Below are 27,631 nucleotides of genomic sequence, written 5' to 3' on the forward strand. Positions count from 1 at the left end.
CATCCCTCTCCATCCTCCCCTCCCCCTTGGCAACCACAAGTCTATTCTCTATGGCTGTGAGTCTGTTTCTATTTTGTACACAGGTTCATTTGTGCCATATTTTAGATTCCACATATAAGTGATGTCATATGGTATTTGTCTTTCTCTTTCTGACTTACTTCACTTAGTGTGATAATCTCTAGGTCCATCCATGTTGCTGCAAATGGCATTATTTTGTTCTTTCTTATGGCTGAGTAATAGTCCTTTGTATATATGTGCCACATCTTCTTTATCCATTCATCTATCAATGGACATTTAGGTTGTTTCCATGTCTTGACTACTGTGAATAGTGCTGCTATGAACATAGGGGTGCATGTATCTTTTGAATTTAGTTCCAGGTATATGCCTGGGAGTGGGATTGCTGGATCATATGATAATTCTATTTTTAGTTTTCTGAGGAACCTCCATACTGTTCTCCATAGTGGCTGTACCAACTTACATTCCCACCAACAGTGTAGGAGGCTTCCCTTTTCTCCACACCTGCTATAAAGTAGATCTTACACCCACTTTGCCAACAAGGAAACTAAGGCTCAGGTGGAGAACTAACTCACTAAAGATCCCATGATTAAGAAAATGCTAGAGCCATATTTGATCCTAGGTCACCTGATTCAAAAGCTGTTAATCATTAACTATTGCATGAAATTTCATTGTTCTTTCCCAGTTTTCAATCAGTCAGCTCAATAAATTAATCTAAACCCTCTTATTTTAGACATTGTTTTGGAATCAGCATGGTGAAGAATGGGAAGCTAGGTTTTCACTTAATACTTTATAAGTTAGAGATGACCTTTAAGAAAAGTTAAGGAAGTAGAAGTGAGATAAAGAGTGTTTTATCTCCTTCAGTTTTTTCCAGATAAATCCTGAACTCCCCAGCCACTGTTTTTCCCTTTTTTACCGTCTCCTGTATTTCCCAAGCTCACTTCAGCCATGAACATTTTGGTACTTGAGATATTTCCCACTTGGGTTGCCAGATTGTTCCTTTCAACCTATCCAAATGCTTCTGGGCCTTTGAGGTTTGGTATAAACCCTACTTCCTCTGTGAAGTTGTCCTGGTCTACTCCAGGGCCCACTATTCTTTTCTACCTCTAAGCGTACACGAGAATATCTAGCAAGAAACTGGTCTTTCTTTCACTCCTCCAAAACAACCACTAAGTTGGTGTGCTGCTCACTCCTAAGCATCCCAAAAAGAGTTAAAAGGGAGCTGACGTTCTGGCTTCTCTGCTGCTCTCCTACCCCTTGGCATGAAGCCTCCCTCATTTCTAGACCAGCTTTCTCTGCAGTCACCTCTTCTCCAACCCCTACCCATTCCTGTCCTCCCTGAGGAATCCATGTTCCAAAGGTACCTATATCTTACATTTAACCCATTCCACACCCAGAGTGCATTTTTATCTAAATCCATCAACATTATAAAGTGGGATGCATTGCTAGCTCTTTCTTAGTGCTCTTCCTTAACCATTAGAATCTCAAAAGTTAAATATTCAAGCCAGTGAAGGAGGCAGCTAGGTCTTATCACTATCCTTCCCTGACATAGGCCAGCTTTCAAGAGGAGAAATGTAGAGTCACCATTCCTTCTCCTTTGAGAGAGGAGCCTCCCCCTTCTTTGCTTCCTTTCCCAGGGCCACCCTCCCTCTCATCTACACCTGGTCTCTTTCCATTTCCTCTGGGAACTTGAGTTCCAGTCTGTTCTTCTCTTTGCCCTCCACAAAGAGGAAATAGCTGTCATAATATACCAGAGGATCTAATGCATTTTTAAGGGACTTCGGGACAGCCTCATGCTCCACCCACTTACTAATTCATTCAGCACATTTACATGGACACTCATGAATAATTGAAGATTCAAAGAGAGATAAGTAATCCCTGAGATGAAGGAGTTTATGATTGGGGTGTGGCGAGGGGGAATCAGACCTGTAATAGGTAAAATAAAGTGTTTTAAGTCAAGAGGTACCCAGCTCAGTCTGGAGGACATTAGATAAAGCTTCTTAGGGGAGGTGATGGCTAGTTAAACCAAAGGTCAGTGAGGATTTAGCTAGGGAAAATTACTGGGAAAGAGCATTACAGAAAGAGTTATGTGCAAATGTTCAGAAACTAAAGAATATGCCATATCCTGGAAGCTGCAAGTGTGGTTGCAAGTTATGTGCAAATGCTCAGAAACTAAAGAATATGCCATATCCTGGAAGCTGCAAGTGGCTCTAGCTAGAGCACAGTGAGATGAGGGAGATCGTGTGAAAAAAAAAGAAGCAAGAGAAGTAAACAAGACTAGATCTATATGGGTTTAAAGTCCAATTTCCTCTTGCTAGAAATGCTTTGTTTGCTTGCCTGAGAGAGTAATTGGACTTAGAATCACTTATTAAAGTGCCTACTATTTAACTTAGTAAATCAAAACACAATAATTGTCAGAGCTATCAGTAAATATCTGTAATTAGATGTGTTAGGTTTTCTCATTTATATAGGCTGGTTATTTCCAGAGTTTTAAAGAATTAAAGGGGGATTGATAACTGCCAGTTTTTGAGTGAGCCATTTAGAGAAATAGTACCCTCTTAATTTTATAATACAACCCCCAGGGGAAATATTATATGAGACAGCAAAGGTAATAGTAAATAGTAAAACAATTTAATGGTGAATACTGTAATAATATGAATATGGTAAAAATAGTTTTTAAAAATTAGATTTAATTCAGCCTTTACACATGCTGTTATTTACTGAAAACTGGGGAAGAATGTTCTTTTATTTTGACAAAATGGCAAGTCTATATACTATGGGAAATTTTTGCTGAGGTCAAAATTGTAAATGGAAATAACTTCTTAGAAAACAATAGTAGTATTGCTTTTGTCTTGATTAATGAGTCTATGAAGAATGTGCTTCCAAAATATAAAATCTTAGCTTGCTAGGTTAAGGGTAGGGAAGGATTATGTTCCTTCTACCAGGAAGAGTTTAAGAGCTGGGGCTGTGTTTAATTTCCCGCAGGAACGAACAGTGAGAACTTCATTTATTCTAAGAACGGTCCGCCCCGTGAGAACACTCGTCTGTCTTTAGACAACCTGCCAAGCCTCTTTTGACAACCCATCTGCTTTACTTTGGTTTTTGTCTTATCTTTATCAAAATTTCGTGGAAAAACTACATTCAGCTGTGGAGATAGTAACGCAAAACCCCGGAATTGCCAAGCCGCCTCTGCGCTTTAAGAAACGCAGACCCGAAGAGACTAAGTATGAGCTCCCGGGTACCCGTAGCTCGGAGAAGCGCGAAGAGACTAAGTGTGAGTTCCCGGGCACCCGTAGCTCGGATTATCAGGAGCAGGCGCCGAAAGAGGCTCCCCCGCGCCACTCCCTCTCCCGGCTTGTAAACTTTTCCGGCTTCCGCACTGTAGTCCTAAAACCGCTGGAAGTCCGAGAGCATGGAGGCGGCGTGCTCGCCCCCGACGGCGGGGAAGTTCGTGGTGGTCGGAGGTGGCATAGCGGGTGTCACCTGTGCGGAGCAGGTAAGGGGGGCGCGCAGGCGGCTCCGTCTCTCCTCCATCCCGGAGGCGGTGGCGCTTGAGGCTTCTTCCCCGCCCGCCTTTCCTGGTTTTTTTCCAGGACGCTCTTTAGCCGCTTCCTTTTTCCCCTCTCACTCCTTCTTGCTCCCAGATATTAGAGACTGTGTCGTGGCCCCAGATGATGCCCTTAGTACCTCGCAGGCTTCGCTTCCGACGCAGGGAGGAGCGATGGCGAGCAAGTTGTTAGGGGAAACGCAAAGCGGACTGAACCCGGCTCTGGTCCTAGTAATGTCAAAGCCGATGGGGAGGGGGGGGGGGTTACGACTAGTAAGTTCTTGGTCAGAAAATTCAGCCCCCTTTCTTAATTAGTTGATTGAATCCCGCTTCCGCACGGCTGCCCAAGTCCATAGTGCATCATAACTGAATGATAAAGAAACCCTTACGTAAGTTTCCTATACTTTGGACTCCCAAGATAGAAGAGATATCATCTCTAGTAATGTTTTTTTTAAAACAACCGGCAAGGGATTAAATGCAGTGAGGGTATGCTTTTCTGATTTATAGTGAATAATCAGACCACGTATATACATGCACATGTATTCCAAAAGAGACTGGATTATTCTGTTGGTAAACAGTAAACAGATGTCATATTCTTATGACATCACTGATGTCATAAGAAATTGAAGAGGTTTTTTCCCTTAACTTTTAATCTTTGGGTGTGTAGTTTTCATTTATTCTCTGAGTAAACACCTATAATCCAGGCATTGTACTAAGGGCTGATCAGACTAATACAAACAGAGTATGGTACCGCCTTTTTAGAGACTCACAGCCTAGTGAGTCATGTAAATAAATAAGTAAAAGTAAGTAAGTAAATAAATCATTTTATCGATGTGTTCACTACCTTAGGGGTACCTGTGGAGTTGGTAAGGAGTGGATTAGGGAAGAAGTATCCTTTCTTAAGGGAGGTGTCCTTTTGTCTTAGTACAGGCATACCTCATTTTATTGCCCTTCGATTTATTGTACTTTGAATATATTGCATTGTTTACAAATTGAAGGTTTGCGGCAACCCTCTCTAGCAAGCCTTATTGGCACCATTTTTCCAACAGCATTTGTTCACTTCGTGTCTCTGTGTCCTATTTTGATAATTCTCACAATATTTCAAACTTTTAAATTATTATTCTATTTGTTATGGTGATCTGTGATCAATGATCTTTGATGTTACTATTGCAAAAAGATTACCACTCGCTGAAAGCTCAGAGGATGGTTAGCATTTTTTAGCAGTAAAGTATTTTTTAATTAAGGCATTACATTTTTTTAAGAACACATTTTTTTTGCACACTTAATATTGGCAACTATAGTGTAAACATAACTTCTATGTATTTATTTTTGGCTGCGTTGGGTCTTCGTTGCTGCGCGCGGGCTTTCTCTAGTTGCGGCAAGCGGGGGCTACTCTTTGTTGCAGTGCGTGGTCTTCTCATTGCAGTGGCTTGTCTTTGTTGCGGAGCACGGACTCTGGGCGCACGGACTTCAGTAGTTGTGGCTCACAGGCTCTAGAGCGCAGACTCAGTAGTTATGTTGCATGCGCTTAGTTGCTCCGTGGCATGTGGGATCTTCCCAGACCAGGCCAACCCCAACCCGTGTCCACTGCATTGGCAGGCGGATTCTTAACCACTGCACCACCAGGGAAGTCCCTAAACATAACTTTTATATGCACTTGGAAACCAAAAGTTTCATGCAACTCGCTTTATCGAGATATTCATTTTATTGCAGTGGTCTGGAACCGAACCCACAGTACCTCTGAGTTATGCCTATATAGAGGAATGAGTAAAAAGTTCACCAAGTAGACAAGAAAAGACAGACTTTCCAAAGGGAGGCAACAGTGTAATCTCAGGTGGAAAAGCGTGGCACCATCTGGAAGCAGCAAAGCTTAAAGCATATGGTTTAAGCTTTGCTGCTTGGGGAAGATGACCAGAGATGCAGCCAGAAAGCTGGTAGAGACCTGATCATAAAGGATCTTGTAAATCGTGCTAAGAATTTAACAAAGACTTATATAAGTAGTCAAATGATTTTGAGCAGTATAGTAATATGATCAAATGAAAAAATTTGAAAGATGATTAGTTACAATGTGTTTGGAACAGGGGAAGCTGGTTAATATGAGACTGGAAGGCTAACTTCAAGGTGATTTTAGTAGCATAATAGTGGAAACAGAAAGTGGGGAAATAAATTACAGAATATACAGAGGAAAGCAAGATGGAGAGAGTGATAATATTGTCAAATATTATAGAAGTACTTGGGAAAGGTGCTAAGCTTTTAAGTGTTTTATTGAAGCTTTGCTTAATTTCATTCTACTACAGGCAATTGAAATTATTATTTTATAATAAATAGAAGTTGGTTTAACTGTTAATTAAGAAGATAGTTTCCTCTCATCCTCTGCATGATAATTGTTGAGTTTAGTGTAAATATTTTTCATTTTAATCAATATGAGAGTGGGACATTACTCACCACTACCTCATAAATACGACCAAGACCTTTAGAGGAAGAACAGTGAGTTTTTAGTTTCCTAAGTTAATAACATTATTAAAATTGCATTATCCCTGTCTCACCCCACCATGCCATATGTACTAATGCTTAGTTATTTATCATATTTTTCCTACTTGTTTTTTTAATAAGTTGGCGATTCACCTTCCATCAGAAGATATTCTCCTGATCACAGCTTCTCCTGTTATTAAAGCAGTTACAAATTTCAAGCAGGTAAGAACCTTTATATAACTTTCTTAGTATTACTCTTTAAAAACTACAATCACTCAAATAGCAGTTAGTGTAATTGTAGTATTTTAATTGTTTAAAATGACAAATGTTCTTTTGATACTCATTTTAAAATCATAGCTCAAAGTTTAAAATTGTTCAGATTGAATACCAAAAGCACCTGGAATGGTACTGAATTTCTAGTTTTCTCTTCTTCTCTCCCATCTTTTCTTCCCCACTCAGAATTACTTTTCAGAAAACTTATCTTTTGAGGAAAGATGTTGCACACATATACATGTGTATCTTTATGCAAATACACATGTGTATCTTTATTATAAATGTGTGTGTATATATATGTTTGTGTGTTTACGAGTCAGAAGAAAAGTGCTTTTGAGCCAAGTTTACACTTGCAGATAATTAATGTTTCAGATGTGTCATAAGCATCTCAGAACAGTTTGTAGTTCGTGAGTTTATTTTACACACGTTATAACATTATAATAGGAGTCTGAGAACATTTGGGTCATAGTATCAAAAAAAAGTGGTCTCCAAACATTTCTGATCCTGTACCTCACCTGTGAAAAACTTTTGAGCTCATATTTTAATATTATATTTATAAATTATATACATGTACTACAGTGCTACAATTGTGAATATTATAATGCCTATGCAAAAAATAAATGAATAAAAAGATGAAAAACGTAAATCTTTTCTTCCCACACTGCAATGAAGACTATTAACATAGTCTTTGATTCATTAGAAGTTCTCCCTTATAATACTCTGATAATAGATTGTATCTTTTTTTTCTTTCAGCCTTTTGTCTAAGATTTATTATTTATTCATATAAAGGTTAGAGACTTGATGTTAAAGAGGAAAAGCAACCTTCTCCCTACCCATCTCCCACAAACACACCTTTCCAATCTTGAAGTATGTTTTATAAAAGTTCTTTATATATTGTCTCGCAGGGAAGAGATCAATATACAGTTAACCTACCCCATTCTGATATATAAACCCCTAAGATTTACATAAGCCCCTAAGACCAAGGGTAATTTAGTGCCATATGTTGCTCTTTATAACCTGCCTAGAGATATGTAAGATATCTTAGAACCTTTGGTACAGCCAAAAGAACTATGGGATTGGGAGAACCAGAGAACAAATTATGGCTCTTAATTTCTAAAAGAAAAAAGTATATATTCACTTACGGCTAAGAGTACATACATAATAGAGAGATGTATAGCTGAGTCTTCTAATGTCTTTACAGAAGATTTAATTTGGTGTAATGATCCCAGAGTTGTAAGACCTGAGTTTAGTTTTTGCCAACCTTTTTTTTTTTTTTAAGTGTTGTATAATAGAAGGAAAAGAACTTGGGTTCTAGGCCTAACTATTATTTACTGGCTGTGTAACCTTGGCAAATCTCTGTACCTGAGTTGCATCATTAGGATAATATCTTCCTTGCTTACTTAACAAGGTTGTGAGCTTAAGATGTACTAATCTATGTGAAAGTGAATTAAAATAAATATTGCAAATGTCAGTTATTCTTAGTGTTTAGAAGTCAGAAATTGCATTCTTGTTATCATTTATTGAGCATCTAGATTATTTACCAACCAGTGTGCTAGGCACCCATGCTATAGAGATTAAAAGTATAGAACATACATCAAAAAGTCATTAGTGGTTATCCCTGGGGTAAGGGGAAAGTGAGATTTAAAGAGTGGTAAAGAAGGATTTTAATATTTAATCTTTATTATGTATTGTTTATTTGTTTAGTGTTAAAAAGAGCACATATTCATGACTTGTGTAATTTTTAAAGGAGAAAAAGGATTAATAATAATAATTCACATTTATGGAGTAGTTATTATGCTATACTTCTAAATGTTTTAAATATATTAATGTATTTAATTCTTAACCCTGTGAAGTAGGTCGTTATATTATCCCCATGTTACAGGTGAGGTAAATGGGTCACAGTGAGGTTAGGTAAATTTCTGAGGTGCATAAACTCAGGTTTTGAAACTAAGCACTTTGGCTGTAGGGCCCTCATGGTCAATTTCTCAGAATGATTACTTTCTATTGGGACAACAGATATGCAAGAAATAGTTGTCATACAATATGATCATTATCCTGATAGAGGCAAAAAAACTGAGGTCATATTCCAATACATGCATTATTTATTTTTACACATAGAAAACATTGTGAAGGAGGGCCAAAGCCTGCCTTTGTGAATCAAGGAAGGTTTTACATTGGAAGTTGCACTGAAACTGAGACTTGAAGAAGGTTTTACAGTGTTTGTAAGAGAGCGAGTGGAGGTAGGCATGTGCCAAGGTCATGAAAATGTATAGCTATGAAACATGCCCCAACAGGGACCAGTTCACTGCTGGCGTGTGGAGTGCGAGGCTGAACCAGTAGGCAGGGTCCAGATGGTGACGGGCTTGTGTGCCATGATGTGAAATTGCACTTTATCTACATTTAGATATGCCAAACTGCTGGAGTATTTAGAGCAAGTGAAAAGACTGAGCTGGAGACGGTAATTTAGTATTCACCATTGTCTTAGTGTCAGCTGAAGCTACAGGCCTGGCTTGCACTTTCCCAGGAAGGACACATGCCGGGAGAAGAAGATGGGCCCAGTGGTGGTGTCCTTGGAACACTAAGCGGAGGTCAGAGAGAAAGGAGAACTTAAAAATGGCCATCCTTCTTCTTAGTCTTAGATCTAAGAGGAAAACTGTGAAAGAGCAGTAACCCTAAAGCCAAGGAAGGCAGAAGTTTCAACTAAGAGGAGTGGTCAGTTGTGTCAGATCCTGTGGAATGGTCAGGTAAGATGATGGCTCTAAAGTAGCCATTTCTAGTATAAATCATTGGTGACTTTGAGACAGTTTATACTGTTTTGAGAAATTAATGGGAGGAAATTCTAAAGTGACGGTTAGCATAAACTTTTCCCTCTTGAAAAATTTGGCTGCAAAGGTAGAAAAGATAGAGTGGCAGCAAAAAGAGGACATAAGATCTAGCGTTAAGTTGAGTTTTATTCTTTTACGGTGGGAAACACTTGAGCCTGTTCACCTGTTGAGATTAAGAAACCAGTGGGGAAGCCTGAAGATGAAGGAAAGCAAGGAATATATAACAAGGAAGGAGTCCTGAGGAGGTGAGAGGCAATGGGATATGGAGCACAGAGCAATGGATTGACTCTGAAATAGTGGGAATGGGTCAGGGAAGGTGAACACTAGCAAAGAAATGTCTAGATAGTGGGAAAGAAGTAGTCAGAGTTCTTAGTGGTCTCTTTATGCCTAGAAGTAAGGTGATTTACTGAGAATAAAGAGGATAGAGTAAGTTCAGGGAATATTAGAATGGTGAAAATTTGAAAAAGTCACTGACGGAATGGAATATGTTACTAAGATGTTATCGCTCTTCTCACTATATTGACATTTGCACTGATGGTATAAAAGCAGTGGTGGCTACTTACATTGGTAGCCATTTTGTTCTTCACTGCCACACAGTGAAAAAAATAAAAGCCAGTAAAAAAATGTTAGTTTTATTAAATCTTGACTCCTGAGTACACATCTTTTTAATATTCTATATGATGCAATGTGATGTATGCATAAAGCTCTTCTGCATACAATGAGTACAATGTTGTCTCAAGAAAAACCAGTTGTGCAATTGCTGAGTTGAAGATGAACTAGCTACTGTTTTCATGGAACATCAATTTAACTTGAAAGAACAGCTGACAGACTGGCTATTCATGTTTGGAAAATGAATGAAGTGAGCCTGTCACTTTAAGAAAACAACTGATGGTACTTGTTGCCAGTATGACAAAATTAGAGCTTTCAAGCAAAAATTAGATTTTTGGAAAAACTCATTCTTCACCGTGAGCCTTATAGTACTTAGACTTTTCTCATGAAATTGTTGATAATAATGAATGTGTTTTTTTATATTTATTGATATGAAATGTGTCAGTATTTGGAAGATCTCTGTTAACTTAATAAACTAGTATTGTCCAAACGACTGATGTGTGATGTTCCAAGATCCAGTCAAAGTGCAGGATAAACTAATGGATTTCACAGTCACAGTATGAAAAGTTCTTGATATGGTTTCAAATTCTACATTTCATCTATCTTTAAGAAACCATCACTTGTTGAGATTTAGTGTGGCATCAAGAAGAATGTACAGTTATCTGAAAGGGCTGCATATCTGTGTGAGACTGAACTCTCTTCATGTATCTATAATTCAACCAAAACAACGTTGCAGTGGTTTAAAGGTAGAAGCAGTTTGAATGCAGAAGCAGATATGCAGCTATCTTCTATTAAGCCAGCTATTAAAGAAATTTGCAAAAATGTAAAACAGGGCTGTTCTTCTCACTTAATTTGTTTTGTTTTAGAAAAAAATATTTTTCATTAAACGTATGTTATATCAGTGTAACATGTTTTTATTGTTGTTACTTTTAAGTGAATTAAGAAATACTTAAAAATTTTTCTCAGTTTTAATTCCTAATGCAGCAAATATTGCTAGGTGTAACTCAAAAAAACAAAAGCTCATCGGGGTCCTCAATCATTGGTAAGGGTGTGAAGGGGTCTTGAGACTAAAAGGTTTGAGAACTGCTATAGCCATGCAGTAGCATTTCCATGCAGTGTTTAAGGCCAAATACCAGTCTGAAAGGTGTGTGGTACTTCTATAGCAGACTGGGTATAGGACTAGAGAAAGCAAGTAATTTGGTCTGTGCTTGGGCGTTTTCAGGGTAATTAATGGTTAAGGATAAGAGAGCAAGGAAGGATTTGGGGAAAATCCTTCCCCAAATCCATGGCACATCATTTGAAGTAAATGATCCACAATGGAGTCTTAGTGGGATAGGATGGAAAGTGAGTCCAAGAGGATGCTGATGATTTTGGAGAAGATGAAAGAAGAGTCCAAAGACTAGATCACAGTAAGGTTAGCTAGTAAATGGAAAGAGAGAGCTACAAGGATAAAGAAATAGATAAGCTGTTTGATTACACTATACAGAAGTAAGTAGTGTTAGTCCTAATTTTCCAAGCCCTAATTTTCCAGGCCAGGAAACTGAGGCTCAGTGACTTTCTGAGTTGCCCAAGAGTGGTAGGACTACTATTTGAATTTAGGTCTTAAAATGTGGAGTCTGGCCCTCTTTTTACTGTGTATAGTGCAGTTGGCAGACTTTCTTGTTTTATGAATATGAAATAAATAGTATATAAAAAGAAATGAAAGTTTTTTTTTTAATTCTTGAAAGGAAAAGAATTTTTAAGTATACATTTTTATTTCTTTTATCTAATACAGGTTTCTAAAGTGTTGGAAGAATTTGATGTTGAAGAACAACCAAGTACCATGTTAGAAAATCGCTTTCCCAACATTAAGGTTATAGAATCTGGAGTAAAGCAACTGAACAGCAAAGAACATGTAAGAGGGTCTTTTTCTTAATGACATTTGCCATTGTTAAATCTTGGTGAGGTTTTGCCTGCCTTCCTTTGACCCCCACCTATTCCACCACCGCCCAAGTCTCTAGCATATAAATTTCAGTGACATTGATTTCCATTAGTATTAGAAAAACTTACACTTTTTGTGAGTTTATTGGGGTCATATAATTAGCTCAGCCTGGCATTTTAGGTTGTACATTTTAAATTAACATTAACATTTATATAGTGTTCACTGTGTTTGGGGCACTGCATTAAATACCGGGATACAGTAGCAGTGATAGCAGGAACCTACTCCCGTAGCTCTCAGTGTCATAGGGAGTACAGCCATGCATACATTTAATGTGTGCCCATAGAAGAAAACAGTTGTCGAAATATTATCAAAGCTCTGATGGTAGGTATTCAGGAAGACCTCCCAGATTGAGTAATATTTGAGCTATGTTTTAAAGATGGGTGAATTGAGTTCTCCAGGTGGAAAAGGACATTCCAGGAAGAAGAGATTACGTTACGGGTTCAGAGACCCAGAGAAAGGAAAGGGGCATGTGGAAGAGTGAGACTGTCAAGGGGTTGGGCTGTGGATAAGTAAAGGAGGTTGGCCGACTAGCCCAGAGAAGTAAGTAAATAAGATTGTGAAGAGCTTTTTACGTCAGGCTAATACATTGAGTTTATTTTATAATCAGTGGAAAAAATAGTAAAGAAATTCTAAGTGGAGCCAGGGATGCTAAAATACTCTTTTAGGAAGATGTATCTGACAGCAGTGTCAAGGATGAACTGGGATAGAGCAAGTGGCCAGTAGCCAACAACCAAATTAGAAGGTGGTTGTAATAGTCCAAAATGATATAAGGCCCAGACTAAGACAGTCGACAGTCTCAGGACAGGCAGTGCCTCAGTCTCAGATGTCAGGAAGTCTCAGTGTCACATGATTAACAGTACCTTCCGATGAGCTCTAGGCAAGATAGGAAGTAGGGTTTGTAGTTGTTTCTCTAAAGCAGCTCACATTTGAGTTCTCCCTTAGGGAGAAAGCATACATGTCACATTTGAAACAAATAACTTGACAGGGAAAAAATAGGTAACAAAAAGTACTGAGTTTTCTGAGAAAAATATTACAAATCTGAATCCAAACACCGCAGTCAGCTCCTAATACTTGTAATCATAGTACTTGTTCCATAAAACACCCGTGTCAGTGAATCTGCTCACTGAGGTAGGCTCAAAAGTATACTATTGAATTGTGAGGGAATTTATATATTAGGGCATTTGAATGAATCAGAGTGCCACACGTTTCATTTGAAAAGTGTCCTACATAACATACATGTCTGCATTCTGTCATCCATCCTTCGTATTCTTTAGTGAATTAGAAACGATGTGTTTTACCTTTGTCTCTACTTCCAAAAATTTAACAGTAGCCAATGAAAAGTTTTTGTGTTTCTTTTATAGTAGTTAAATGCAAATAATTTTTTAAATTTGGTCATTGCCTATAACTAATTTCTATTAGTTAAAATTCCTACCAGATTATCTAAAGGAAGACTTGTGTAACATTCCTGTATGATTATACTGTATTGGTTTATTGGTTTTATGTATTTGTTATGTAGCTGAAGAGTTAAAATGGGTAACAATTATTTCAGTGGGTATGTAAATGCTATTTGGCAAGTTTTATAAATCAGACACATGGCACAATGGTTAACCTCCGAAACCATTCCAGCAAAGTCTGACATCTCTCATAGTAGCACATGCTTATGTATACCTGCTTTCTAAATGCTTCTACTTTTGTGTAGATATTCATTCAATATTAAGGAACAAAAACAATGGATCTCTGATATGTATTTTTAGATTCATCTAAATTCATTAATTCAAAATTAATATAAATTAACTTTAAAGCCAGTACATGCTAGGATTTAAGGTTAACATGTTTTTCACTTATATGAAAATATAATCCCCAAACAGCATGAAGTTTGCTGGTAAAGTGATTGTTATTTGTACTTAAGAATATAAATACTATTTTTTAGCACTTCTGATTTTTCAGATTAAGAAGATGTATTGTGACCTCTTCTACCATTCACTACTCCCCTGTACCCATAATAGACATTAAGGTCTGATATGATTAGAATCACTAGATCTTCTTACAGTATCTTCTCATTGAGATCAGAATGTTCATCAAGGAAATGTTCATCAGAATGCTCAATTTGAAATTTTCTAAATGTTTCCTTTCTAATCTAAGGTCAACATACCTTTCCAAACATGAGATTCCCTTGGTTTTATCCAAAATTTTGTGGGAATGTACCTTTTTCTTCCACGGGAGAAGGACTAATTTTCATCAGATTTTTAAAATGGTTTATGGTTCTAAAGTGATTAGGAATCACTGGATTAGAGAATGCATTCTCACGCTTAGTTAGCTTTGTCACTGCTGTAACAAAGTATTGAGTGCCACCAAGAGGCAACCTTAATATATTTTTTGCTTTTGTCTTATTGAATGTTTAAAGTGCAGTTGTACCTAATGTATAAATGTTTCCTCTCTCCTCTTCATTGCTCTATGGTTTTACAGTGCATTTTAACTGAAGACGGCAATCAGCATATTTATAAGAAGCTCTGTTTGTGTGCTGGAGCTAAACCAAAGTTGATATGTGAAGGAAATCCTTATGTGTTAGGAATCCGTGATACAGACAGTGCTCAGGTAACATTTTGACATGGGGTCATGGGAAAGAAACATGAAGATTTCTTAGACTTTTTCTACATTTGAATCAAAGTGTTCCACTTATAATGTCCATTCCTAAACTGTAGCAGCAGAAGAAAGGTTTCATGACTCATAAACCAGAAAGTAGTTATAATGTTTTATTACTGCCAGTTTGAGTTTAGTTTTAGTGGATAATTTATCTTGTTTTTTAATTCATGTTCTTTCCATTATGTGATACCCCAGAAATAATGTCTATGCTGAAGGTTACAACTTACATTGCATACGCATTCATTATTTTACTCTGATCGGGAGTATGTGATTTGCATCCTAAATGACGTCATGATCTTTTTCTCAAAAGATAAAGCATGTCCAAAATTTACTTCTCAGCAAAGAAATTAGTATTCAGAAGATCTTTGTCATGCAGAATCACGACAGAATCCTAGAACTGAAAAAGACACTTTGTTTGTTGTTCTGCTCAAGAACAGTGACAAACTATCCCAGTAAGGTGAAATTCCATCTTCAGAACCTTATACAACTTCTCTTGGTAATTTATTTCCGGGTTCATTGACCCTTATTGCCAAAAACCTTCTTGTTTTCTAGTCACAATACTGTTGTCGTACCTCAGGCTCATTGTTGTTGTTCTGTCCCATGAAGTGGTAATTGTACATCTACATGATAAGATTTTATAGTCTTGAAAATTGATAGTATTTTCTTCAGTTTATTCTTTTTTCTTTTTTTTTTTTTTTTTTTTTTGCGGTACGCGGGCCTCTCACTGTCGTGGCCTCTCCCGTTGCGGAGCGCAGGCTCCGGACGCACAGGCTCAGCGGCCATGGCTCACGGGCCCAGCCGCTCCGCGGCATGTGGGATCCTCCCGGACCGGGACACGAACCCGTGTCCCTTGCATCGGCAGGCGGACTCTCAACCACTGCGCCACCAGGGAAGCCCCAGTTTATTCTTAAATAATTAGGAATTTAGACAATACTAGAAGAACTGGATTATGTTCTTGTAAACATTTTAGGTTCATATTACCAAAGATTGAGTTCATAACTGTGTTACAGCGAGGGCCTCTACACATGAACTTACAGCGAGGCCCTCTACACATGTGAGCTCACTGAATCCTCATGATAATCCTGTGTGACAGTCATTACTCCCACTCTACAGAGAGGCAGCTGAGATGGAGAGACTAAGAAATTTAGCTATACTAAAGTAGTTACTAAGTTTATCAGAAGTATAATGTAAACTCATGGCATTCATCTCCCTGTCCACTGCTCTTTACAGGTCTTTACTTACCTACTGTGTTCAGTGAAGGACAAAGTAGAATTAACTTCAGGTTTTTTCTTGTAGAATTTAAAGAAGTCAATTCAGTGGTTATGTATTGTACATTACAATAAGTTTTGGGGTCCATTAATAGAAATGGTGACCTGACATAGTAGGAGGTGGAATTTAGCTATTCAAATGTCATCTTGAAGCAGTGGGACTATTCTCTCCTTTGAAAGTACCATAAGAATGACTCCTGGTATTTTTTTTTCTCTCCAAGTTCATTGTGATCTTTTTTGGGGGGAGGGGGGAGGGATGGGAGGTGGAGGCATCAATTCGCTGTCTTATAACGTAATAACATTTTAAAATAAATATTAGACATTATGTGCTTCCTACTCCCAACAGCTTTATCTCTATCATCTTAATACTCACAGAGACCTTGAGATATACTCACCTCTTATTTCCATTTATAGTTGGGGAACCTGAGGTGCAGAGAGGTTAAGCAGTTTGCCCAAGGTCACCTGGTTAGTAACTGCTAGAGCCAGGGACTCTAGATCTGCACTCTTAACCACTGTGCTGCTGCGCTTCTCGTTCCTGCAAGTTCCAAGTGCTGAGTAACTGCAAGGAAAGTGTCAATTGAAGGACTAGAAGGAAAGGAAGAATCCTGTTTCCAGGGTCTAAATCAATGTCATGTTGGTAATTGATTTGGTCAAATAGTTGGGAATGTGGTAAACTAAAGACAGAGGCTCTTGCTGCAGTTCTGAATGTAGTGACACAAAAGGCAAGGAAAGTCAGGAAGAGGCCTTGCTATAAAGGCAGTTTGGGGTGAAACATGGAGGGAGCGTTTATTATATTAATTGGGATGGTGTGTCCTGGCAGAGTGGGAAAGTGAGGTTTATCATCAGTGAAGCCTGTTGCTTCAGGCATTGCCCACTATTACAAAACACTCTTCATTTTCTTTTTGATACAGGAATTTCAGAAACAGCTTACAAAAGCTAAGAGAATAATGATCATAGGGAATGGTGGGATTGCACTTGAACTAGTGTAAGTACCTATATTTGAATATTATGTAAGAATTGCTCTGTGATTCATGTGATTATTGACGGACTAGAAGACATCTTGTTATCCTAAAATCAAAGATAAATATAATTGTTTTTCATACATTTTCAAGGGGAAAAATCCACTTTATTTTTTTAGCTTTCATGGAATTCATAGTTGCAAAATTGACCTTATAAAACATAGGAATTTGGGGAATGCTTTAGGTCTCAAAGGGTCTGACACTGATGACTGTGTAGATTTGACCCATACATGTGTTCTTATAAGCATGTACTATACTGAAAAACAATTTAAAATGTGTACACCTTTAGAGGTTTCTGGTGTTAGTCCCCGCTACTTTTTATTGCTTATACCCATCCTGCTTCACTCATGTATGGTACCTGTCTGGCCGATGAAACGCAAAGTGTTTGTGAGTTCTATTTCAGGGTATGTGGTACTCCTAGCTCTTGGTTTTTGGAAGTTGGGGATTGTGAACACCTTAATGTGAAATACTGTCATCTTAAGATGATATTTCAAGTTTGGAAAACATTGAGGACCTGCTGTGGTCTACAGAGCATTGATGCACTTTCTTTGTGATTTTATCTTTCAGCAGATGGCTGACATGGAATAGTCTAGATATTTTTCAGGCCAGAAAGTTGGGTCTGACTACAAAGAGGACAAATTTATATCAAAATAAGGAATCTGCCAAAGCCCTCTTTTGCCAAAGAGAAAAGACAGGGGTCTTTTCTCACTTTCATTCATTCCAACTCTGAGACTAGGTTTTTGCCCCTCCTTTTTAGAGGATGGTGAATCCCAGTGGAAACCTGTAAGAGTTGTTGGATTGCCTGAGTACTAGGTGTGGCAGTCATTATTTTAATTATGAAGTTTGCGGCATTGTATGGAAAAATGCAGAGAAAAAACTAGGGAGTCAAGACCAAACTGGGCCAAGAGGAGGGAGGCATAGATTTATTGTAAGAGGGGCTTCAAGTCTTTATGAACACATGACAGATTTTCTCCATCAGTTATCACCAAAAGTATAACTTAATACTATTATTATTATTACCATTATTCACATTGAAAAGCTTTCTCATTCAAAAATGTTCAGTCTCACAACATTTAATCCTATTCCTCACTTTCTTTAGGTCGGAGATTAAAGACCACATACTTGGATATAAAACACATAATTTTATATTCAGTAAACTCTGGTAGTTTAAGAAAGCTCCCATATAGTGCTGTTCTCTCGGTTTAGGTTTACTCAATGATTAGGCCTTTGTCTTCTCTTGATGAAAAATGACATATCCAAACTCTTTCTGCTTTTTAATAGCCCCCGTGTCCCACTGAGGCTAATGTTGATTTTCTTCAGTATACTTTTATTTCAGTTATTATCTCTTTTCTTCTTTCCAAGTGTAGGTTAATCCTTTCTTTTTCAAACATAGTTTTTCATAATTTCACAAAATTTAATACTTGTTTCTTAAGAGTGGTTTTAAAAATGAAAGCAGTATTTCCCCTATGGGTGATGATACCTTCATGCTTATGCATCTTTCTGAGGACCAGTTCATAGGGTAAGAGGATTAGGGGGTGTCTCGTGAGGTACGGCACACCCAGGAGTCACTTGTGGTGACTACTTACAGTAAATAATGGCTCGCTGGTCTAGCATCGGTATTTTAAGCTGTTCTGATATATGTTTTGTTGCTGTACTACTTTAAAATACAAAAAAATGGTAATTACAGAAATTTCTAGTTTATAAAAATTAAGGAAATCATTTCATGGTAACTGTGTGCCTATATGTAAATTGACATATAAAATTTATCACCAAGTGTGTGTGTATTCTGCTTTCTGCTCATCAGCAATGCTGTATGACCTGAGCAGTGTTAAGATAAAATGTTCTCCAGATAATCTGACATTTAGTAACTATAAATACTCTTTGCTGGCATAGGAGAGGAGGAAAAATAAAGGCCCATTGGAGAAAGCAAGGGACTCCTTTACCATATGCCAGAAAGCATGAACATCAGGTGATCTGAAGTCAGATGTACTAAACCTTCTTTCTTTTATCACCTGCTTATTGATCAGCCTCGAAAAATCATATAACCTAACTTGTATCAGTCTGAGATATAAAGATGGCAGTACTTTTTACCATAAATAAATGTTAAAAATTAATAACATTAATACACTCTTATTACCATTGTAATTTCAAATGAAATCCTAGTGTAGTTAGGATGACGATATATACTGTGTGTCCAGGATTGTCCCAATTCATTTGTACCAAAACAAGTAGTAATAGCAGATAAATTATAATGAATTTCAGGGCCTTTGTGGAATGAATATTAAGAAAATTACATTCTCAGTGTCCAAACCTAGAGATAAAACTGCAGGTGCTCAGGAGCTCTGGCTACCTCCTGAACAGTAATGGAAGGTGGCTTCCTTGGCCACTTTCTTCCTCTAAGATCCTTCATTTTTCTGTGAACTGGATCTTTCTTTGGCTAGATGGCTTGGAAATTTCTGAGGTGAAGGGAATTCACTGCAGGGTAATTATTCTGTTATAACAAAGTTAAGATTTTAGCTTCTATCTCTCATTTGCTCCTTTTTCTGTGTCCTTCCATAATGTGCTTTGAATACATAAGATATTTGTTAGCAAAGAAGTCATCTGTTCTCAATATTGTAGCTATATAACATCTATAACATCTATCCATTCATTACTGATTACTCTATAACTATAATCATTACTGATTACTCTATAAGCAAGGCACTACTCACTCCTGGGAACCCTGGTGGACATTCATATAACTATCTTGTAGAAATTGAACACTTTGAAGTGATATTCACTGTAATGAAATTTTACCTGATATTCAGTACATATATTTGTCACATATGTTTTTTCAGTAAACTGGTTAAATTTCTTGTATTATTTACTCTACTTAGCACGTATTATCCTGAAAAAGTGTTACATTCCTCTTTATAATCATTCTTTCTCAGTTTGCCTTAAAATATTTTCTTTACATTTGCCTTAAGAGACAACTGTTATTTGTAGATACAAAGATTTTTTCTTCCAACTAACTTTCATATTCCTTTAGGTATGAAATTGAAGGCTGTGAAGTAATTTGGGCCATTAAAGATAAAGCTATTGGGAATACTTTCTTCGATGCAGGAGCGGCTGAATTCTTGACTTCAAAGCTCATTGCTGAAAAACCAGAGGCTAAAATTGCACAAAAAAGAACCAGATATACAACTGAAGGTAAATATGGCATCTAGCTCATTCATTCATGGATGAAACTTTATTTTTTTAACCATATAGAAAAAGGCAATAAGAAAATTTAGCAAAAATATTTTATTTGGGGATAGGAATATAGATATTTATTTCTATTTCCTTATGTGATGTTTAAGATTGTATTTATAGGGGCTTCCCTGGTGGCGCAGTGGTTGAGAGTCCGCCTGCCGATGCAGGGGACACGAGTTCGTGCCCCTATCCCGGAGGATCCCACATGCCGCGGAGCGGCTGGGCCCGCGAGCCATGGCCGCGGAGCCTGTGTGTCCGGAGCCTGTGCTCCGCAACGGGAGAGGCCACAGCAGTGAGAGGCCCACGTACAGCAAAAAAAAAAAAAAAAAAGATTGTATTTATATATATGTATAAAATATTTATAAGATAAATATAGTTATATGTGTATATATGTGTATGATGTATTTTATATGAAAAATATGTATAACTAAAACTGGCAATTTAAAGTAAATTAAATAAACCAGCCCATCTGCATCTTTGCGGACAGATGCTCCAGTTGGACAATACCTAAGGTAATTTTATTAAAAATGCAGTGAGTTTAAAAACAAATACAGTTTTTTAGTTTAAAAGAGCTTTTTTATTTTTTTAAACTTTTGGCTTATAAAATTGAGCAAGAATTTTGTAAGTTTTGGGGGTACTAAAAATTGACAAAATTTTCAAAATTTGATGTCTAATTTTCTTAGCTTTCATATTAACCAGTGTATATAACATCCATAAAACACTTTTGAGTGTTTATACACAACACTCGATTGAAAGATTACCCATTTTATAGCTCTACATCACAAAATATTAAAATTATGATTAAAATGATTAATATAGATAAGTTTAGTCCTGCTGTATGAATGTATGTGTGAAAATTATTACATTGCCTAAAAACTTCTGAACACAAAACGTAATTCTCTGCCTGGCACTTTTTATATCATTTGGATTTTGAATTGAGTTTATCCCTTCAGGAAGGCAAAAGGAAGCACAAACCAAAGCCAATGCTGGTAATACAGGCAGTGCCTTGGGACCTGATTGGCATGAAGGGTTGGATCTTAAAGGAACAAAAGAGGTATGTTTTCATATACTGTTTAAACGCATCTAAATGCGATTTTAAATTCTTGAACTGTTTGTTAAAGACTGGTTATAAGCATATAGTCAAAGAATTGCTAGGTCACTTTCCTTAAAATCCACGGTTCTAGGAAAGGGCTTCAGTGCCACTTGGCCCCATTGAACTCTCCAGAGACAGAGATCTCCATACAGAGACTTTAGTGAATACACCTGTCCTATTTTAAATTAATCTTTTCTCAAAGGTCACTTTAGATGTAGTATAATATTTTAAAGGTTATTAGATAGATTCTAAATAAAATACACATTTAATATCCTAATTGCATAAGCAGATGACTTGCTTTTACTCATTTTATTTACTAGATATTTTAGTTTTTTTATAGTTGTTAAAAGGCTATGATATTTAAATACTGCAAGAAACATGCAGTCCTTATTACTGTGTATGATACCTTTTCAGCCTTCAGTAGGTTGGAAGGGGGCTGGCTTCATAGTGTATCTAATTTTTGTGATGGAAATTACACAAAGTAATTTATTCCTGCACCTTCAGGTCCTAAGATTAATGGTATTCTTAACTTGGGAACTTCAGTTTAGTTCAGTGAACATTTATTGAGTATCTCCTACCTAACTGGCATTTTACTAAGATTCTGGAATATAGCAATCTGGGATATATCAACTTTTTTTTTTAGTCTGTAACAGTTGTAATTTAAAAGAAATATACGTGTAATTATCAGGGAGGCTCATAGTAAAAAGTATGCCCTTGGTGCTACCTGCCAATTCAACTACTAGATCTCTTTAAGTACTGACTGAGTTTCTGCTTATTTCTTTCCAACAGAAACTGAGAGGCATGCTTGTGGGCATTCAGTGTGTTTTCTTTTATACTATAAGAATTATTTTTTCTATATGTTTTTATAAGTGTATTATACATTTTTTCTTCATCATCAGTAACCCAGATCATTCTTTCTAGAAGTATTATAGTGACCAGTGCTTCTTTTATTTTAGTTTTCTCATAAAATTCACATTGAAACTACGTGTGAAGTAAAGAAAATCTATCTTCAGGAAGAATTTAGAATTTCTAAGAAAAAGTCCTTGACTTTTCCAAGAGACCATGATAATCAGTTAGTTATAGCTGACAAAGGTAAGTGATGAAATAAGAAAAAAATAAACACTTTTAACTTAATCTTGCTTTATTATTATATTTAGAAAACAGCTTCATATTTCCATATCAAACTTAAATGTGAAAAGTAAAAATAAAACCATAATTTAATAACATAAATCATTTTGTTTTCACTACCTACTCTTTACATTTTCTAATAAATTAAATTGTAGAAAGCGTAACATCTTACGTAGGGCTCATTATGTTTTGACCATCATAACGCGGTGAGTTAATCAGAATATCTTGTGAATCAAGACAAAACATAAAAACCAAAAAAAAATCTGATACTCGCAAAGGTGAAGTGACATCCTCAGAATCAAACAGAATGAAATTATAAATTTGAAACTAAGGCACAGATCTCTTAAAATTCCTATTCTACACTCCTGTGAGAACTACTCAGAAATACACTCACCCAAACCTACTGTATGGGATATCCCACTGCCCTGAATTCTTCGAATTTTTTCATAGGAAAAGAGTGTTAGAGTTTGAATGTGAATAATAAGGGAAAACATTGAAAAGTGAGTAACCTAGTTGGACTAAACTCTCAATGCAGTATAATCTATTAATAAAGATTTTTAAAGAAATAATTTATAAAGTATTACCAATATAAATTTACTTTGTTAGAATTTCTATGTCTAAATTTGAAGGAAAAATGTTTAGAATGCCTGCCATGGTTTTGCGATTATACCCAAAATAAGAAGATGGCACTGATGACATTAAAAATTGTTTTAGCAGATGTACCTATAAATATTAAGAGGTGTTGTTTTAAAGTCATCTCCTGCCTTTTTCTTTCTTTCTTTCTTCTAGTCGTATTCACATAATGTTATAGACGGTGGTGATTACACTTGAGAATCATTTTTTTTGTTTGTTTTAAGAGATATGGCCTGTATATGTGGAATTGACCAATGAAAAGATATATGGCTGCGATTTCATTGTCAGTGCTACAGGAGTTACACCAAATACAGAACCTTTTCTCTGTGGCAACAATGTAAGGTGAAAATTTTTGTCCCACTGTGAACATTTTTAAAGTATTATTTATGAAGATCTCTAATTCTCAAGCATGAATAATTGTTCATTGTTTTGGCACAGAACTGTAATTTAAGATGACTGAAAACTGTTTAGTTTATATTCATGTCTTGATTTGCAGTATTTTTTTTACTGCTTCAAGTCCTTAAGCAGTTAACATCCCAGCCTAAGTGTCATTATTAAGGGGACATAATGCACCATTTATCTAAATGTTGGTAAGAAACTGATACCTCCTATGAATTCTTAAAAGTGATTCTTTTAGAGAAGCCAGCTTGTATTTTTTGCTTTTTAGCATCTGAAGTTTACAAAAACTAAGGAATATTTTTGTAACTATGGGTGGGGTCATCATATGGTTATTGGCAATTTTTGATGTTCTAAGAATTTTAAGAATTTGAAGTTCTAAGAATTTTATGGGTTCATCTTAGTAGGAATTTGAGTGCCTGGAAATTCAGCTTAGTTGTCTAAACTTTGCAGTTTAGCCAACTTTTCTCATTAAAGATCAGCATATCAACGTGTAGAATTTGACTTGTTCTTTTACTTTAGAATGAAAAAGTCACGTTTCCTTTTTCTTACCCCATATGCTTATGAGGAACATTGTTTAGTTTGATGTAGGAGAAGACGGTGGCCTGAAGGTGGATGATCACATGCACACGTCCCTTCCTGACATCTATGCTGCAGGTGACATCTGCACGGCCTCCTGGCAGCCCAGCCCAGTCTGGCAGCAGGTAAGCTGGCATAGGTCACAGGTTTTTTATCAGAGATTCCATCTGAAAATAAAGGAACTGCTACCAGCATATCCAGCCTTCTGGTTTTCCAACTTTTCTACTTTAAGTGGGAAGCTATCATAGAGTTTTTTTGTCACAAAAACAACAAACAAAAAGAACACTAGAATTTTTCCCTTTTGGTAAGTTATTATATAGTGATGGAATAGACTGGGATGTCTCTTAATTTAAAAAGAATTCTGGGGCCTCCCTGGTGGCGCAGTGGTTGAGAGTCCGCCTGCCGATGCAGGGGATACGGGTTCGTGCCCCGGTCTGGGAGGATCCCATATGCCGCGGAGCGGCTGGGCCCGTGAGCCATGGCCTCTGGGCCTGCGCGTCCGGAGCCTGTGCTCCGCAACGGGAGAGGCCACAACAGTGAGAGGCCCGCATACCGCAAAAAGAAAAAAAAAAAAAAAAAGAATTCTGATTGTTACTTTGTTTTTCATGCTCAGACGCTTATCAGCGGTGTCCAGTGGAACTTTCTGTGATGACAGAAATGCTATTTCAGCAGTGTCCAGTCAGGTAGCCACTAGCGATGTGTGTACTAAGCATTTGAAATGTGGCCAATGTGACTGAGGAACTGAATTTTTACTTTTAATTAAATAGTCATGTGGCTAGTGACTATGATTTGGGACAGCACAGCTTTGGATTAAAAAGTAGCAAACAGATTATAAACCATACATTCTGTTTCTGATGATCTTATTCCCTTGGGAATTATTACTGAAAGAATGTTCCCATAGTAAGCAGAATTCCTCAGCCTAACAACCCCTTCTAACTGGATCTAGACTTCCTCCTGCCCCGATAGTGTCGCCTGCCTTGTAATGGTGGAGCATAAGTACTGGAGGAAGATACTCAGCGGCCAGAGGTGGGGTTGTTTTAGTAGGAGTAGAGACAGAGGTAGATGTTAACAGATGAAAGAACCAGTCAACGCTTATCTTGGTGAAAGACCAGCCCCATAGGTAGGGATATTTATTCAGATTAACTGTGGAGTGTGAAGTCGTGGAAGAACCAGATGTATTCTAAGAAGCAGCTTTATTATTTAGTATGTTTTAACATACATCAGAGATAGCATCAACAAGAGAGTGATTTCACCCATAATTCTAAAATGCTTCAAACTAGCTTGTTTTTTAGTTTTCTCCACAATGACATCCAATGTTGTTTTTATGGCATATCTGTCCCAAACTCAATTCGGAATTGGAGTTCATAGGATTTTTTTTTTTTTTTAACAGCTCAGCCCTCTAAGGGTTGAATCTAGGGAATATGTATATTATTAGATCCTTCATGTGCCTCATACTCTGATACAGGAAAGTCCAAAAATAAACAGGGGTTTCTTACTTTGAGTGAATCTAATAAAACGTCATCTCTTAATTTGCAGAAGCAGTAAGTACACTAATTAATTTGTTTTATATACTCCGAGACACAAACTAAAGGGACTCGGAGGCTAGAATACATTAGGTAACAGTGCAGCAGTGTAATATCGCAGGCCACTTCTGTCGGCCGTTCTCTAGTTGTTACTGCTCCCTTACCGTAGGCTGCCTCTTACTTCGTCAGACCCTACTTTGTTTAGAGAGGAGACTGAATTTTTAAAAAAAATCTATCACTTCTACCAGAAATACTTAAAGCTCATATCCATGATTATGGTTATTATTTTTTGCACACAAAAAGACATTATACCACACATGAGGTATAAGAATGATCAAACACCAGAATCAGTTGGTTAGTGTGGATTGCTGATTGCTTCTGTGGCAAAGATGATTCAATCAATTACCTAACTAGCTAGATCTGACTGTTGTCAAGGACTGTCAAGCACTGAACCCCTTTAAGGAATTTTACTAGGTTAAGGTGATAACATTTTTCAAATAATGATAATAAAAAGTTAAATTGTGTAACTATTTTTTTTTATTTCAGATGAGGCTGTGGACCCAGGCTAGACAGATGGGATGGTATGCAGCAAAGTGCATGGCTGCAGATACTGTAGGCGAGTCTACTGACATGGATTTCAGCTTTGAACTTTTCGCTCATGTAACAAAATTTTTTAACTACAAGGTAAGATAGATAAGCAGATTAGTGCCTTTTCTGCTTGTTAGGGTTTTGTTTGTTTGTTTGTTTGTTTGTTTTTGTGGTACGCGGCCCTCTCACTGTTGTGGCCTCTCCCGTTGTGGAGCACAGGCTCCGGACGCGCAGGCTCAGCAGCCATGGCTCACAGGCCCAGCCGCTTCGCGGCATGTGGGATCCTCCTGGACTGGGGCACGAACCCGTGTCCCCTGCATCGGCAGGTGGACTCTCAACCACTGTGCCACCAGGGAAGCCCCTGCTTGTTAGTTTTATAACTAATTATGGTCATCTGATTTTCTCACATGAATAAACTTATATGGCTTTAATTACTTTACAAAAAATGACAAATTTCCTCATTTCTTGCAAATCTATACCTGGTTATTATTGCTGGGCTTAATCACTAATCATCTGATAATCATTACCTACCTTCTTGGGGGGTTGGGGGGGAATCTCTTCCAGATTTGTTCCCTGTTGGTGCATTTCTGAGCTTTAGTTGCAATTCACATCTCCTTTGTGAAGAGAACTAACAACTGTTCATACTCAAGAGTGAGCAGGTACTTCCCCCTACATACTACATATTATCTTATTTAATCCTCTTTACATCACTCTGAGGCAGGATTTTTCCTCCTAATTTACCGATAAGGAGAAACACATACAAATATATACATACGGTTTAGGGAGACTAAACAATGTGCCCGTGAAAGATCAAATTCAGCTTCTTACTAAATCTTTAAATTGTGACTCAAGGCTAATGTAGTCTACATCCTACATTATTTGTATATTCTCTAGGTATTTTTAATATTCATACAGGTTGTATGGTAGTGTCATCTGTAGAGTAAATGCATGCCATGCAAGTGTTTTCTTTGGGCTCCTCCGAATGGCACTTTTAGCTGTAAATTTTTGTGACTAGATTTGCCATTCTAGGAAAACACAAAATAACTGCATATTATGTTTCTTTTTCATACTCACTAAAATAACTGTTTTGTCTTTCTTTCTCTCTATAGGTTGTATTGCTGGGAAAATACAATGCACAGGGCTTAGGTTTAGATCATGAATTAATACTGAGGTGTACCAAAGGACAAGAGTACATCAAAGCCGTCCTGCAGAATGGGCGAATGATGGGAGCGGTCTTAATCGGTGAAACTGATTTAGAAGAAACATTTGAAAACTTAATTTTAAACCAGATGAATCTTTCAGCATATGGAGAAGATCTACTAGATCCAAATATTGATATAGAAGATTATTTTGACTAAAAAGGGCATTTCAAGGGCTACATCAAGTTCCAAATAAGACAAAAAAGTCACATGCCAATAAAGTAAATTGACTGCACTGATTTAAAGATGACCATCTGAAGTTAAAAACACAGAAATACGAAGATTTTCAAAATAAATAAAATTCTAAAGATGAAATCAGTTCAAATCATTTATTTATAGATATATTTTTTTCCTAACACAGAACTGACCACTTAAGTCTTAAGTATTCATTTCTGTGTTTTTAGACTTAGACACATTCATTTGTGATTTAGATTTGGAGCACATTTAACTAGGTTGTTACCTATTTAGTCAACAGTGTGGTCTGGTTAATATACCAGAGCCATTCTCTGTGAAATGTCAAAGTAGGGCTGTGGTTTCAAGAAGCTTACAGTTTTATTTTACTTAAATAGAGGTGTAGCATACTTGCTAATATTATTTGTATGGATACCT

At 37.0% G+C, this 27,631-nt stretch overlaps 1 protein-coding gene across 3 annotated transcripts; it reads left to right on the top strand.

Annotated features, from left to right (window-relative positions):
- The first annotated feature begins 3,351 nt into the window (after positions 1-3,351).
- On the top strand, positions 3,352-27,325 carry PYROXD1 (pyridine nucleotide-disulphide oxidoreductase domain 1). Of its 3 annotated transcripts, XM_081248531.1 has the most exons (13): positions 3,352-3,511; positions 6,176-6,256; positions 7,097-7,174; positions 11,516-11,635; positions 14,189-14,317; positions 16,545-16,618; positions 19,681-19,841; positions 20,837-20,937; positions 21,933-22,068; positions 22,962-23,074; positions 23,715-23,837; positions 25,782-25,919; positions 26,933-27,325. In XM_081248531.1, exons 1-13 carry the CDS (start codon positions 3,428-3,430, stop codon positions 27,179-27,181), a joined length of 1,587 nt encoding a protein of 528 aa, XP_081104657.1. In that variant the 5' UTR covers positions 3,352-3,427; the 3' UTR covers positions 27,182-27,325. The 3 variants fall into 3 exon arrangements, with proteins under 3 accessions (XP_081104657.1, XP_081104655.1, XP_081104656.1); XM_081248529.1 differs by lacking the exon at positions 7,097-7,174; XM_081248530.1 differs by lacking the exons at positions 3,352-3,511; positions 6,176-6,256; positions 7,097-7,174 and adding an exon at positions 8,959-9,051.
- The last annotated feature ends 306 nt before the right edge of the window (positions 27,326-27,631 follow it).

Source organism: Mesoplodon bidens (genome assembly GCF_964165515.1).
Source record: "Mesoplodon bidens genome assembly, chromosome: 11".
NCBI classification, from domain to species: domain Eukaryota; kingdom Metazoa; phylum Chordata; class Mammalia; order Artiodactyla; family Ziphiidae; genus Mesoplodon; species Mesoplodon bidens.